The sequence below is a fragment of the Polyodon spathula genome, chromosome 5, assembly GCF_017654505.1.
Source record: "Polyodon spathula isolate WHYD16114869_AA chromosome 5, ASM1765450v1, whole genome shotgun sequence".
Lineage (NCBI taxonomy): Eukaryota > Metazoa > Chordata > Actinopteri > Acipenseriformes > Polyodontidae > Polyodon > Polyodon spathula.
Genome location: NC_054538.1, coordinates 21,775,243 through 21,792,287, shown reverse-complemented (window position 1 = coordinate 21,792,287; position 17,045 = coordinate 21,775,243). Strand labels below are relative to the sequence as shown.

Below are 17,045 nucleotides of genomic sequence, written 5' to 3'. Positions count from 1 at the left end.
GCTCAAAAATATATTTATAAAACCCTTCTGTTTTAAAAATATTTAGTAATTAACATATAACATTTCCTCAGCTCAGATTGGAAGGAAATATTTAGTTTTCACCTCCCAAATAATATAAACACAAAATTTGCGGATTCCTCGTTATTTCTGTCCTTTCAATCAAAGCTTTCCCAGCTCAGTCAGTCTGCCTTGGTATGTATTATGCATTATGCGCATGTCTGCTCGTGTTTGTTGCGGGCGGAATGTTGTAGTTTGTCTTGCTGAACTGACTATGAATGGTCTTCTCTGAATGTTCATGGATCCCTTTGTTTTGCTTGCCTGGAGGTTTGTGCTTGATGGTTTGGTTTGTTTTGTTTTGTTTTTGTTTTTTTTTAATGTTTATTCATGTATAACAGTAACAAGTGAATATATTGACGGTGACTTCTCAATATATATGTTTATTATGTTGTATTTCTATTTTTTTTTTTTTTTTTTTTGGTGTGACAATGATTATAATAATTAATCTATTTAACTTTGTCCCTTTTCCTTTGTTTACTAACAACTGAAGGAGAGACCAAGGGGAGACTTCTGGCAGGTTTGTTACATTTCCATTTCCTGGAATTTATTAAAAATTTATTATAAATTTATTTTGGATTCTGTGATTATCTTTATTAGTTATTTTGTTTCACAAAAGGAATCTCTTTTTTTAAGTAAATTGAAGTGAGGCAAATTAAATTGATGTTAGATGCCCCCTCACTTGATATTACAACAATACTGGTTGAAAGTTTACTTGTAGCCTTTTATCTACTGAATTGCCCACGAACAAGTTCTGGGCATGATCATCTCAGTGCATCTGGGGCTTCTATAATGGCTCAAAGTTTTGCCCCAAATCAAAAGTGAAATGGAAAAACAAAAATATGAAACATCTTTAACTGTTCCAACTGTTTAGTCTGCCTGTGCCAGGCAGGATGTGTTATTAGAAGTTTATGAACTTGGCTTTAATAAAAGGGGTATCTCCAACAGAGCTTCAGCTGTCAGAGCCATAACCTTTAAAATGAGATACTGAAATATTAGATAGCACTGAAGCTAGCAAGGTCCCCTGCTTCTCCAACATGTTTAAACTGCACAACCTCGGCATTTGTCATGTGTACACTTTCAGAGATTATGCTGTCCAGTCTGTGTAGCTGTTTGATGAATGACTTTTTCCATTAGTGGTTTATTTAAGTTACTCATGAAATCAGCACCAGTGCCTAGAGGAGGTCTTCTAGAACCTTGTGAGAAGTGTTATTAAATGTTCATCAGCTACTGCTACAGACCTCTTTGGGCTCGCAGAAATGACCTGTTCCTCATTGTAGACTTCCTCCCTCCTACAACTGAACCATGTTAAATAAAATGCATTGTTTTCCTTTTTCGCAAAGCAGAACCCCAATGTAGGCATAAGAACTAAACCCTGTAGACTCTGATACTAATATAATTTGTACAATACTGTACAAATCCTTCTTGTAAACTTTAAATAAGCACATTTATAAAACTGTGTTTAATATTTGTAGACTAATTGGAACCTAAATGTCTTTTAAATGTCTTGCTAAAAACTACTGCTGTAGTAGTTTGCTGGGATAAGATTATTTATTTATTTATTTGTTTCTTTGTTTTTATTAAACATATACCTTTAGGGTAAATTTTTCTAGTTATTATTTCAGTTAGAGTAATTGGCATATAGTTGTGCAGAAAATGCATTTTGTGAATTTTGTACAGTATGTGTTTCCTGTATTTAAGGCAAGTTAACTGGACCGTATGGATATGCAGACACAACAAGAACACACAGCTGAAACAATGACAGCTGTTTTGTTTCTGTTTAACCCTGAATGCCTAACCAACAATGAATCAGCTGCTTTACTGTTGGTCTTTGTAAAGGTATCCGTTTTCTTAGTGAAATGACAAGTAATGTGGACCTCTATCTCCCCTCACTCCTAGTAAGCTTTTTTGTAATAAACAGAAGCTCTTCAGGATGTACACGTCACGGAGACATAGGTACCCAGCATCCCCTCCAGTCACATGATCTTTGAGAATGCAAACTAACAGCAGGTGCATGATCAATTACAATACCTCTTCTAAGTGCCTTCCCACTTCCCCCTTCCAGAGGGACTTTTTCTTGATTTGGTGTTTTTTTTGTTTTTTTAACTGCTTGTTGTTTTCCTTTCTGCTTGTTGCCTGCCCTAAGTGAACAGTAAATACGTATACGCAACCCCCAACCCCCCCCCCCCCCCCCCCACACACACACACACACACACACACAGACAGTACCAACCAGCCCTTGCAACTTTGATTCTGAAGAGAAGTAAAGAAAAAAAAAAGAAGAATGATACCTTTATTGTACATCATTTGTTACAAACAATTATTATTATTTGGGCCTACTAAGACAGGACGGCTTTTCCTGATTAAAGACCCTTTGTGTTATTTTTTGTGTCACGCAGCCAATAAAGGTATAATTCTTGTTTTTTGACTTTCTTCAAATTCAGAATCTTTTTAACAAGCCCCATTGCAGTGCCCAGCAAGGATGGACTTGCCTGGGGCATGAAGAGGATTACAGTAATGGGGAATTTTAAGGAAAATCCAATGACAACAGAGGGCGAACCAACACGAATGTCACATGGATAAGCAAATGTCCTTAGGGCCTCACAGATTACTGCAATGCTAGTTCTGTGCTCATGATACGCAACCATTCATTTGTGGTGCAAAATAAGGTTCGCTAGGCTTGAATGATGACTTCCACTTGTTACTGCTATATAGGAGCATCCTCTCGGATCTGGCCTGTGGAGCCCCTGTCTGATTCAGTTCATTAGTTCGGAGCTGCGGGACTACATGCCAGGAGTGATGGTGTTTGCCTCAGCTGGGCTTCACTGGCCCGTGTATCTTTCTTGCCAGAAACAGTATCTCATAGCTTACAGTACTCCAGGGAGCAATCAGTGGCTGTCTGCCATAATATTGTTTTTATCAATTTTTCAAATCAAGCTAAATGGTTTTGAAAAAAAAATCATTGTGACATAGCACATAAACATTTTTACACACTGTCCGGCATGAATAAATTAAAGATGCGGTGCATTGCACTTATTTGCAGTTTATAAACCTGCAGGAAGATTCTGAGAAGCAACACTGTAGCTGAAAATACTGCAGCAGTTCTGCAAAGCCATGCTGAGCCCAGCAAGAATTATACAAGCAGGCAGTTTAAAGGACCCAACATGTCTATACTTTGATCAGTTTATTAATAAATATGCTTTCAAGCAGTCCTAAACCTTTTACTACTTCAGCTTTTTATTGCTGATATGTACTGTTATTTGAGCTGTGCCTCCCTTTCAATATAATAATAATAATAATAATAATAATAATAATAATAATAATAATAATAAATAATATTAATAGTAGTAGTACTCAACATTTATTCTCCACATAAATCCAATTATAAATCCTCATTATAACACATGTATGTGTTGCAACTAAAATTCTAACAAACTTCGAGATAAAAAATGTGTTTAATCTTTTAATAGCATCTGAAATAGTCCAAAAAACGTACGCCTTAGATTTTACTCAATTTGAATAAAAAAAGAATGTTTAACCTATGCCTAACATACATAGAAGTGAACAGTAACAACCAAGAGGTAGCCCTGCCTCACCTATATGAACCAGCAGGGATTGAGCTGCCTCAAATATAAAACCTTAAAAGGAAGGTGTTTCATTTATAAATGAAAACTTAAAATCAATTTGTAAAACAAGGTGGATTCCCTTTCAAGTGCAAAATTTAACCATTACCATATTGTTATTTACCTCTTAAAGACCCTAAATCTGAATCAGATGTTTCAAAGCTGCTCACAGCATCTGTGACGCAGTCATGGCCCGCCACTGAGGGCATAAATGTACTGCGCTCACAGACCCCGGGGCCATTTTTCCTGACCAGAGCCTGGTTCAAATAAGTACTTGTTGCCTATCTAGTTTTTTCTCACAATTATTGTGTTTACACAAATATGAAGCAATATTATTACACTGTGTTTTTATTACTAATTTCACGTATATTGTGCACTGCAGCATGTTGTAAGTCCGACTGCAATCTTGTGTCACTCGTGAAGCCAGCGGCTCGAGTCACTCCTTCCCAGGGATCCAGCAACATAAGTCAGCTGACTTTGTGCTCTTCCCTCAGGTAGCAAATATGAGATGTTTTATATAATATTAACTGTAATTTTTTTAATTACTGTTTTTTGTGGAGAAAAAATGTTCTCTTGTGTATATATTTCTGTGTTTTTTTACATATACTATGCGCACAGCTACTGGGCTCAGCAGCACAGCACAGGACCAAGATATGCACTTCGGCTGTGATTGCTTGCAATCTCATCCACAGTAACTTGATGCCGTTTTGGTGACTGCCTTTGCATCACCATTGCAAAGAATGTTAGTACCTCGAACAAGCAGGCTTCGCACAGTCTCGTGTGTCATACTGACTGAGTGGCTTTTCCAGTGGCCTGTACAGGTAGGCATCCCTGTACACGACTATTCACGTTGACTTTGAACCATCACAGAACCGAGTTTGGACCCTCAGGAAAGTAGCCCTGGCAGGAAACCCTTCATGGTCTTCCTCATCTTTCTCTGCTTTTCCTTCTCCTCCCCTGAGGGCATTCCCAGAGATTGGTGGTCTCAGAGTAGATGGAAAACCTTTGGGCTGCTGTTTCCCACCAAGGAACATTTCTCACAGAATTACTGCGTGAACGTTCGGCACCGTCTGCCCCGCTTGTCCCCTTGGGGCCCCAATGGACTATGAGCGCAGATTTGCCACAGAAGGACACCCTGTCCATCGCCGCCTCTGAGGAGGAGGGCGAACCAGTTTCCGTTGGATGATGTGGAATCTGACGGTACTTCCCCGGCAGCTAAGCTCTCCCTGTCGGCAGAGCTTCTAATGCTGATTAAGAGGGTCACTGCAATCTTGCAAGTGGCCTGGCCTACAGAAGGCAAAACAGTCAGTTTTTGAAGATGAGCCTACCGCCTCTCCCACATTCCCCCAAGTTGACCCAGATTTTCTCTTTTCGTTCTGGGATCATCCAGCTACAACTCCTACTGTTCCCCGGTCAATGGACACCCTTGATGCACTTTCCACCAGTAGAGGCTTCAATCGCCACCTTGATCCAGGTGTCTAATTTTCCTGTCCAAGGACGCTACCTGCCCCAACAAGCAGTGCCGGGTCTCAGAGCTGCTCCTCAAGCATGCCTATGCAGCCAGTTCATTCACCGCACAGCTAGGCAATTATAATAGCATTCTGGTTGTCTACCAGTCCCATTTGCTGAGGTCCCTTTCTGAGTCACCGGCCCTCTCCACAACAGATTGATAAGCTGCACCTGGTTAATAAGAACCTACTACGTGTGTTAAAGCTCCACCGGCAAGCAGTAGGGAGTAGCTGCGCGTAGGCAGTATTGACTTTCCCAAGCACGCATGCCTTACGGGGACAAAGCACTGCTGTTGGATGCCCAAAATACGCCTGGCTATTTGCATAATAGACCCCCTCCAGTTGGAGGAAGGGTTCTACTCCCGGTACTTCCTTGTGCCCAAGCGGGATGGTGTCCTCAGACCAATCCTCGACTCCAGACAGGTCAACATGTATCTGAGCCAAAGGCGGTTCAAGATGTTGACAGTGCAACAGCTGTTGCAGCCAATCAGGCCAGACGACTGGTTCACCACGGTGGACTTCAAGGACACCTATTTCCACATCCCCATAAAACCAGCACACAAGAAGTACCTGTGGTTCGCCTTTCAGGGAACAACGTACAAGTTGCGTGTCTTGCCATTTGGCCTCTCCTAGCTCCCCATGCCTTCTCAAAGTGCATGGAAGTGTTGCATTGTTATTATTTATTTTCAGTTTTCTTGTGCTCTGCATTACGCTGCTTGCCGTAGTTAACAGACTGCAACACTCAGACATGTATTCACTTTTAGAAACAAATTAATTTACAGTTAATCAGCATACTTAATATTTATATACAACAGTACATAACCAGGAAATGCATCTGTGTCTGAATATTATTCCTCCAGTAATTACTTTTAGAGCATAGGCCAGTATAACCTATTCAGAAACATATAAACTTTCACAGTTTAGGTATTCCAATGTTAGTTATCATTCTTAATTTTGCATTTAGCAATTGTCAGTCTAAATGATATCAAATATATTTTAGCATTGTGCTTAATTCAACAAAATAATATGCCATAAGTACTTTTTCATGTTACAATTAAATTCCACTAGGGCCTATACATACAGCACTGGAGCACATGTATACCGAACACGTTTCACCAGAAGTGGATATGTCTACTACCATACATATTAATAATAGATACTAATTAAACAATAACAGTGAAACCAATATTGCGTATAACTACTGACTTTTTTACTAAAGTCATATTTACATTAAAAATACAGCATCTTTAACCACAGTCAACATTTCAAAACACTGGTCTACTAGGCCTTCACTTTTCCCATTGACCTCCATTACAGTGAGTGCATGGTAAACAAACTACATTTTAATCCTTGTTTGATATTCTTTAGTACACACTGAAAGTTCACAATATCCAACCCAGATTACTTAGAATACATTTACAAAGCATGTATGTTTAAGTGGGATGACTATCTTACCTGTAAAATAAAAGATTTACACTTTCTAATTTCAGTTTTCTCACGCTCTGCATTACGCTGCTTGCAGTGGTTTACAGACTGCAGTGGCATTCAGGGTAATGCTGGAGCTAGTATTTCCACCTACTGACAAACTAAACAAAGCAGTAGTATGGTGTCCGTATTAGGACATCTTCTTACGTCAGGCAAAAAGGAGTCATTATGTGCTCCCTCCTTTGAACTTCTTTTTCCTGCTTTTGAATCTCCATCCTCCCTCTTCTGAAACTCCCTCCTCTGTAACTCCCTCCTCTCGCCTCTGAATCTCCATCCTCCCTCCTCTGAAACTCCCTCATTCATTCTGTAAAAATCCCTCCTCCCTCTGTCATGCTCCAAAACGCGTAAGAGTTGAAAATGGTTCTTTATTGGCTGATCTCATCAGACCAACAAAAATGATAAGGGAGGGAGGAGGGAGCATGACGGAGGGAGTTTTAGAGCAGGGGTGGGGAATCCTGTTCCTGGAGGGACGGTGTCCCCCCTGGCTTTTGTTCCAATTGTGCCCTAAATTATTTAATTGGACCAATTATTACCAATTATTGGTCTAATTAAGTAATTAGAGGACGGAGGAGAGGGAGTTTCGGAGGAGGGAGGAGGAAAATACAGAGGAGGGAGCAAATAATGACTCCTTTTTGCCTGACATACGAAGATGTCCTAATATGAACACCATACAATTGAAATATATATCAGCTAGTAACAATACTTATTGAAAATATATCTTATTTTAATTACTTTTACTTTTTAAAGGGGGGTGTATTATAGTCAGTCGCTTTTAATATGCACTGTGTCATAGACGCTATCCTGGCTTCTTTGAGACTCAAGGCATCAGAGTGCTCAATTATCTGGATGACTTGCTCATTTGTGCCCAGTCTCCATCACAGGCAGAGGCCCACGCAGAACATGTCACCGGCCACCTTCAACGGTTGTGCCTTCCAGTGAATCATGTGAAGAGCCAGCTCAAACCTTCTCAGACAACCTCCTGTCTAGGAGTGCTTGGACTCCAGGTCCATGCTGTGCACTCTAACGAAAGAGTATAGAGAATATTCGCCTGTTTAGAGCTCTTTTAGCTCAACAGAGTCTTTGGGGCTTGATGATAGCAGCTTCCCAGACCCTTCCATTGGGTCTAAGCAGAGGCTGTCCAAATGGATAGCAGACACAGTCTGGACTGCCTATGAGATGTCCAACCTGCCCCCTCTGGAAAAGCTCACTGCCCACTCCACCAGGGCATGGCAACTTCGTGGGCTTTATCCCAGGGTGCATCTTTCAAGGACATATGCAATGCAGCGGTGTGGGCTACTCCCCATACCTTTACTAGGTTCTACAGACTGAATGTCGTGGATCATCAAAACCCTGGGTTTGGAACTAGTATTAAGGGCAGCTTCTCATTCAACCCTTACAACACAACCATAGGCTTAGCTTAGTAGCATTCCAGTAGTTCTCCAATCTTGCCCTTGTTATGGCTTTGGTGCACTCACCCATACTGTAGTGGTTACATTTCATACTTGAAAGGGAACGTTAGGTTATTATCATAACCAGGGCTCCCTGAAATAGAACCGTTAACCTTCAAGGTCGCTGCGTCCATGATTGCAGCAGGCTTGAAGAAAGAATGACAGGTAGGTGGGCCAGGCAGTGGGCCATGTCTGCATCACAGGCTTTGTGGGCAGGTTTCATATATCTTATTCAGTTTCGGGTCTTTTAAGCGGTACATACCCATACAGTAACTGTTACATTTCTATTTCAGGGAACCAGGGATATGATAATAACCTAATGTTCTGGCTTCTACAAATACATATAATACATGTATAGAGATAAATTTAAGTAGATAACTGTAACAATATTGTGGGTTGGGTTTATGAGGCCAGTTTAATTGCTCAGTTTTAATTAAGTGATATGTATGTTATCATTGGAAATGCTCATATGAGGCTTGTGGATCAGTCCTAATTTTGTCTCACTTTTCCATGAAGGCACACACACAAACAACACACACACACACGCAACACATAAACAGGTGGGTACAGAATTAAACAGGTAAAAGCTAATGATGAAGAAAGGTTGCAAGAGGATTCAGGGTCTGCAGTGAAGCAGTCCAAAGAGCAACTAGAAACTAGACAAACACAGTCGCCTGTCATTTCCCTGTTCTGTGGCAACATTTATGCACACTTTCTTGAGGTTTGGAATGTGTTCCAGTGTACAAAGGAGCAACTGGTATAATGTATTTTCAAACCCTGGACCATGGGGGATGTGTTATTCCCCTGGAAGTTTCCTGTAAACTTTACCAAGTTCAGATTAAGAGTACACATAAAGCATAAATGTTTCTCATGATGGAGATTCTTTTACATATTCAGTGTGCAGAGACTTGTCAGAGAAGGAAATACATCCTCTAGTTTCCAAATATAACAGACGTGAAACAGTCTAATACAGGAGCTGAAGGTATATCCCCTACAAAGATTGAAAACCAAAAACAAAGTGTGTTAGCTAACAGTATATCAACATTTCAAAATAAGAAAGTCAATATCACATGTTGATATCTTGGGACCTTCACCTGAAGAGCAGATATCAGAGAAATGGAATCCACTTTGGTCTTTTCAAGTGTTTTATATATTTATATATATATATTATATATATATATATATATATATAATTATAATATATATATATATATATATATATATATATATATATATATATATATATATATATATATATATATATATATATATATATATATATATATATATGTGTGTGGAAAATTGTTGAATGATTGAAACCATTGATGTGGTCCCTCTTAGTAACCCATAATTGCCTGCTGCCTGCCAGTGCCTGTTGCATGTGCTTTGCTTGATCAAGAACTGAGCGCTTTAATCTGGGTTTGTGTAACAGAAAGGCAGGCATAGCACATCCATCTTCCTTTTGGTTTCTTTAAAGGGCTGTGAAACAGATTGATTAGATATCTGCAGTTTTACTTCATTTCAGGGAAGCTTTATGTTCCCCCCTCGTGGTATTTGTCTTTGTCTGTCACCCATATGCTGAAATGTTACGCAGAGTCAAGTACATCAGGGTTTTATAACCATTCTAGAGGGGTGTGCAATTCGTATCAGGACAACAAGACTTGTGTGAGGGACAACAAGTTTTGCCGTTATGCTTTGCCAGTTGGACAAGTAGTTTTTATTTATTTATTTTTGCTCTGGGTATATTTCTAGAGAGCCATGCAACTTTATGAAAACTAAACTGTGAAAGTGTTTATGTCCCACCCTTATCGCTTCTGATTGAAAGAAGCTGATCTTCTATTGGCTACAAAGAACCCCAGAAATGGCTGCCTGAGAGCCTCTGGCAACGCGCAGACTAATCTTTTAAACTTGAGGCATTACCGGTATTTACGTTTTTTATAAACTGATACTGCTTTCATAATGCATGAAACTGGCATTTAAATGCAGCAATCTAGTAAAGTTTCAAACAAAAGAAAAAAAAAAACATCATATTCGCTAAGGTATTAGAAGATTATAAAAAACTGTTGTGTATTCTTAAACTAACAGGAGCTTATTATAATAAGCAACCTATAATGCATGTACTTCTTGGGGTGTTTACTGTTTAGAGGCATTTCAAGACAAACTTGACAAAAAATGTAATGATTTTTTTTTCTTTAGTTTTTAGTGTTGCTAACCTAGTTTGATATTTACCATGTTTACATTTTTTATTTAGATATAAACACTATATTATTTTATTTATTTTTTTTACTAGATTTAAACAGAAGCGATGTTAGTTATTTATTGGACATGTACAATCCATCGATTTATGAAACTCTTAAAACATGAAGATTGACAAATAGTCTGTTTATGATTGAAATGAAATTCTTGTATATGAGATTATCTGTACACTAAAATAAAGACTGTAAATCTCGTGGCAATGAATGGCCCTCCCAAAAAAAACAAAACAAAAAAAAAACAGCAGGGTATAAAACCAGGAGTTGCAGCAGTGTTCCAGCTAGCCATCGTGGGACAAGACATTAGAGAGGAAAATAGCGAGTGGCGCATCCAGTAAAAGCACCTGCGTGAGTGCAGGATGCGCCCTATAGCCTGGACATCGCCGGTTCAAGTCTGGGCTATTCCACAGCCGACCGTAGTCGGTAATTCCCAATTGGTAGTTCTCAATTGGCTGAGCGTCAACCCAGGTGTCCTCAGCTCACCACACCAGCGACCCCTGTAGTCTGGCTGGGCACCTGCAGGCTTGCCTGATAGCTGCCTGGGAGCTGCATTGTCCTCCTACACTGAATCCACAGTGTGTAAAGAAGCAGTCGGCTAACGGCACACATTTCATCTTCGTCGCTCGAGTCAGCGTAGGGGTGGTAGCAGTGAGCTGAGCCTAAATAATTCAATTTCAAATTGGGAGAAAATAAAAAAATAATTGGCAACGTCTAAATTTAAAAAAATAAATAAGAAAATGATGGAGCCTACTGCAAATATTGCGTGCATTTTGGTAGACAAACAGTAAAAAATGCAGAGAAACCTGACAGGTTATACACAAGACCTTTAATAATCTGGGGTTCATCAGTTACAAAACTGAAAGAACATCAAGAAAAATCAGAATTCCACAAAGCAGAAGTAATAGTTGGCAAATATTTCATATCTGTGATGCAATAAACTAAAACCCCTGTACATCAGGAGTTGGATTCCGCTTATAGAGAAAGTGGGGGAAAAAAAACAGGCAGACGCTATTTTTATATTTCAATAACTCCCATGTATTGCTTATTATAGTTGTACTCTTAGTATGATACTTACATTTACTAGCAAATGTGTTCCAAACTGCATTGAAAGGAACAGTTCCTTAAAGTATGTTATCCATTTATTGAGGTGAGGCGGGATCAAAGGGAAGAATGTGTAGCTTGAAGAATTTACTGAACCCATCAAGCTACAAGGCTAGATTTTCCCCTGTAATCACTAACTGATTGATTGTGTTCTGTTAAATAAAACCAAAATCCTACAAGTTATAGTCAACTTTTTTGTGTGTGTTTTGGGGCAAGCAGATTTTTAAGAAGGACAACACGTTTTTTGGGTTGTTTTTTTTTTAAATTGCACACCCCTGGTTCAAGGATTTATCGCTCTTGCTTGGCTCATAAATCCTAACTCATCATTGCTTCCATGCTGCTAGCCCTCTTCTGGGTGTTCTTTTATGTTTCAGGTCCATCAGTGTCATGCAGAATATTCTACCCGTGTATTAGATAGAATTCAACGAGCAAATAGCCTCTGACAGACTTCAAGCTACATTCAGTGCTGACTGGCATCTCTGTCAGGTTTCCCTGCTATATGCTGTAGATTAAAGTTCAGTGAGCATTGACAATGATATATTATAACATAGTATATATTTAAGGCTATTTAAATGTGTGTATCTGTTGACTGAGGATTGAAGGAAATCGTGCTAGTGCAACTTGCATGCTACAAGCAGTATGCATTTGGTGCCTTGATTGCATGTTATCTGATGTTAACCGGGGCAATTTCTCATTTATTTCAAATTATTGTACACTGAGACTAATAGCCATATTAAGTCCTGTTAAGTCAATTAAGCTTGATAGTTTAATAGTTTCACTTTCAGCAATAAACCATTTAGAAACATTTCAAGACCTGCTGCCTGCATCTAAAAAAAAAAGAAAAAACATGCAAACACAGAACAGCACTGCGCATACACTGTAATGCGGCATTGAGCAGTTTTTGATTATTAAAACAATAATAATAATAATGATTAGTGGTGGGCAACGATATGAAAATTGTATATCGACACTGTGAATGTATTTTGATATCGATAATATCAAAGTCTTCCAAAACACAGAAAATATATAGTAACATAATTGCAATATTATATATATATATATATATACACACACACCACACACACACACACACACACACACACACTGCCGGTCAAAAGTTTTAGAACACCCCCATTTTTCCAGTTTTTATTGAAATTTAAGCAGTTCAAGTCCAGTGAATAACCTGAAATGGTATAAAGGTAAGCGGTAAACTGCCAGAGGTTAAAAAAAAAAAGTTTAGGTTACCAAAAACTGAAAAATAATGTACATTTCAGAGTTATACAAAAAGGCCTTTTTCAGGGAACAAGTAATGGGTTAACAACTTACAGCTGTTCTGCAGCAATAGAAGTAAATTAAGCCTTGAAAGTTGATGCTAACAATTCCTACAGGTGTCCCAACTTTTGCTGATTACTTACAAAAGTATTATATATATATATATATATATATATATATATATATATATATATATATATATATATATATATATACACACAGCTCTGGAAAAAATTAAGAGACCACTGCAAAATTATCAATTTCTCTGGTTTTACTATTTATAGGTATGTGTTTGGGTAAAATTAACATTTTTGTTTTATTCTATAAACTACTGACAACATTTCTCTCTCCCAAATTCCAAATAAAAATATTGTCATTTAGAGCATTTATTTGCAGAAAATGACATCTGGTCAAAATAACAAAAAAGATGCAGTGTTGTCAGACCTCGAATAATGCAAAGAAAATAAGTTCATATTCATTTTTAAACAACACAATACTAAAGTTTTAACTTAGAAAGAGTTCAGAAATCAATATTTGGTTGAATAACCCTGTTTTTCAATCACAGCTTTCATGCGTCTTGGCATGCTCTCCACCAGACTTTATGCCACTCCTGGCGCAAAAATTCAAGCAGCTCGGCTTTGTTTGATGGCTTGTAACCATCAATCTTCCTCTTGATCACATTCCAGAGGTTTTCAATGGGGTTCAGGTCTGGAGATTGGGCTGGCCTTGACAGGGTCTTGATCTGGTGGTCCTCCATCCACACCTTGGTTGACCTTGCTGTGTGGCATGGAGCATTGTCCTGCTGGAAAAACCAATCCTCAGAGTTGGGGAACATTGTCAGAGCAGAAGGAAGCAAGTTTTCTTCCAGGACAACCTTGTACTTGGCTTGATTCATGCGTCCTTCACAAAGACAAATCTGCCCGATTCCAGCCTTGCTGAAGCACCCCCAGATGAGTCCAATTTTTAGCTTTGCCCAACACCTGGTCATCTAATGGTTAGACTGAGACCTGGAGAGGCCTACAAGTGTCTCACACCCACTGTGAAAGTGGTGGAGGATCAGTGGTGATCTGGGGGTGCTTCAGCAAGGCTGGAATCGGGCAGCTTTGGCATGAATCAAGCCAAGTACAAGGTTGTCCTGGAAGAAAACTTGTTTCCTTCTGCTCTGACAATGTTCCCCAACTCTGAGGATTGTTTTTTCCAGCAGGACAATGCTCCATGCCACACAGCCAGGTCAATCAAGGTATGGATGGAGGACCACCAGATCAAGACCCTGTCATGGCCAGCCCAATCTCCAGACCTGAACCCCATTGAAAACCTCTGGAATGTGATCAAGAGGAAGATGGATGGTCACAAGCCATCAAACAAAGCCGAGCTGCTTGAATTTTTGCGCCAGGAGTGGCATAAAGTCACCCAACATCAATGTGAAAGACTGGTGGAGAGCATGCCAAGACTCATGAAAGCTGTGCTTGAAAATCAGGGTTATTCCACCAAATATTGATTTCTGAACTCTTCCTAAGCTAAAACATTAGTATTGTGTTGTTTAAAAATGAATCTGAACTTATTTTCTTTGCATTATTCGAGGTCTGACAACACTGCATCTTTTTTGTTATTTTGACCAGTTGTCATTTTCTGCAAATAAATGCTCTAAATGACAATATTTTTATTTGGAATTTGGGAGAAATGTTGTCAGTAGTTTATAGAATAAAACAAAAATGTTCATTTTACCCAAACACATATCTATAAATAGTAAAACCAGAGAAACTGATAATTTTGCAGTGGTCTCTTAATTTTTTCCAGAGCTGTGTATATATATATATATATATATATATATATATATATATATATATATATATATATATATATATATATATATATATATATCTAGCCAGCCATGAAAAATCACAAGGCACTTATGTATAGTAACCTACAGTGTTTATCGAAGGCAAGCCCCCAAACCCCTACCTAAAATGATAATATTCACAACCTGGGTCCTGTAAACTATTGCATAGAATTGTTAAAATGAACATAAACCAGGTTCACTAGACTGCAGTTTACAAGCCGTTTGGAATTGGGTTCACTAAACTGGGGGCTACCAAGGTTTTATGCTATACCTTATTATTAAGCTGATACTTCGTTTTAAATCAGCATTATTATTTTGCTTCACCTTGTAAAAAAAAATGATAATAATCCTTGGTTGTTTCGAAGCCATTTGAACACGTTTAACTAACAGTAACAGCTTTGTTGGTATGAACTGGGCCATATGGTGTTGCTGTAGTCTGCAATGACAGTAAAAGAGTTTGAAGAGCACAGCTGTAGATATCAGCAGGGAATTTAATTACAAAGAGGGATGGACTGCATTTTATTTTGCAGCAAAGCAACATGTAAGAGAGCTCAAATAAATAAGTATTAGTATGATTTTAACCGAGGTCCGTGCCTCATAGCTGGCTATAGCCTTGCATATATAGACATTAACAGATATTTACTAAGATAAGCAATAACTTACTTTAACTTAGTGGTGCTTTGCTTCACAATATCCATGGAGAAAAACAAGGTCTTGTTCTATTGTTTTACTATTCCATCATCAGCCACCTCAAAACCGATATATTTCTATACCTCATTGCGCACAGACTTTCTAGCCAATCCAGAAGTAACTGCATCTTCAGCTGCTCTGCATGTAAGTGCTGGCACACGACACCTCTAAAAATATTAAGTACGGTGTCATGCAGAATATTGCATTATTATGAGATGTGTTTTGATATTTTAAAATTACATCTCATTTATAATGCCGAAAGTTCACATTTAAAAAATACATTAATAATAATGTAAGTAATCACATGGACAAAATGCATTGAACCGCTGACTCATGCACATATCTCAAAAAACGGATGCCCAATAGTGCTTAATGCAGCATGGAAATAGCGTTTGGTACCTAAATATTGATCGTTGGAATACAGTGGTTAAATAATACATTAGTGTGTGATGTTTGCCTACAAAACTGACAATGATTGGTTTGTATCTTAATATAAAATAAACTTGATTATACTGCATAATAGCAGTGTTAGCAATAAAAAGTATGTCTCCACGAGCTTACATGAATTTGTTTTTTAATCTCGCGATATTGCGATATTAAAATTATTATTGATATCGAACGATATCAAAATATCGATATTGGTGCCCATCACTAATAATGTAAAATAAAAGGAAAGCTGTCCATCTCCATTCAGTGGGTGGTGTTCAGCATAACCACTATGCAGTTGTTAACGCATCTACTACACTATCTTTACCTGTAACATGTTAACTGCCTATCATTCTATATTGATTAAAAAAATCAGTATCAAAAGCTTCAGATAACCAGTTACTAAGAATTCCTCTCCCTTTGCCTCTCTTGTAGCCAGAAGTTAAGCTTTAAGGAACGGGTGCGAATGGCCAGTCCGAGAGGCCAGAGTATTAAGAACAGGCAGACATCAATAGGGGGTCGCCGGTCGCCCAGTGCTGACATCACAGTGGAAGGCAGTCCAGCCAAGGTGCAGAAGAGCTGGAGTTTTAACGACAGAACCCGGTTCAGACCCTCCTTGAGGCTCAAGAGCCAGTCCAGAACCACACCAGATGGTAGGCGGTAATCTTCATGCCTTCATGTTGTCCTGGTGCCAAACCCAGGCAGTGTTCCCTGACATTACTGCTAATGCTAGCTGCAGTTAAAGGGGTACCGTCTACATTTTACAAATACTTAATTTCTTGACCATTAAATGTCCTATTGTATTTCTGCTTTGATCATTATTTGCTGTGCTGACTAACTATTCCAGCTGAAATGGTTACTGAAACAAAAATAATAGGATAAGATACACCATGAAAGTGCATAGAGTGCTGTAGTTATTCCACAAATGAGGAAAGCGGAATAACCCACAGGTCAAGTGGGTTGTTTACAGCTCTTCTCATGAGTGAAATAACCACAGGACTCTGAACATTCATGGAGTACTATGTTTACATAACAAGTGCAATGTATGTAAAAGAAAGTATGTTTCAGCCAAAGTTAACAGCTGTATTTAGAGAATCACTTTCCATAGAATCAAACTCTGCATCTGCTTAGCCAGTTGGATCAGTGCAATATATTGGGTAGAATATTATTCTTTTATGGAATACCTGTGTATCATGGAGGGATTCTTAACAACTACATAATACAGGTATTTGTATTGATCAGAAGTGTCCTTTGTTTGTGTCTTTGGAGCAATACTTTTTATACAGTACAAATATTTTAAAACCTTAAAATGTCTGTGATCATGCCCTCTACAGGACCCAGAAACA

The 17,045-nt window shown here is 38.6% G+C and overlaps 1 protein-coding gene across 2 annotated transcripts in view; it reads left to right on the top strand.

The window, feature by feature from the left end:
• The window catches only part of LOC121315730 (potassium voltage-gated channel subfamily KQT member 5-like), a 241,364-nt gene that overhangs the window by 189,850 nt on the left and 34,469 nt on the right, over nt 1-17,045 (top strand). The window contains exons 10-12 of one of the 2 annotated variants that reach the window (XM_041250084.1): nt 548-574; nt 1,954-2,010; nt 16,135-16,352. In XM_041250084.1, coding sequence (XP_041106018.1) covers nt 548-574; nt 1,954-2,010; nt 16,135-16,352 — 302 coding nt within the window. The remainder of the gene's footprint in view (nt 1-547; nt 575-1,953; nt 2,011-16,134; nt 16,353-17,045) is intronic. The other variant, XM_041250085.1, reaches the window with a different exon arrangement.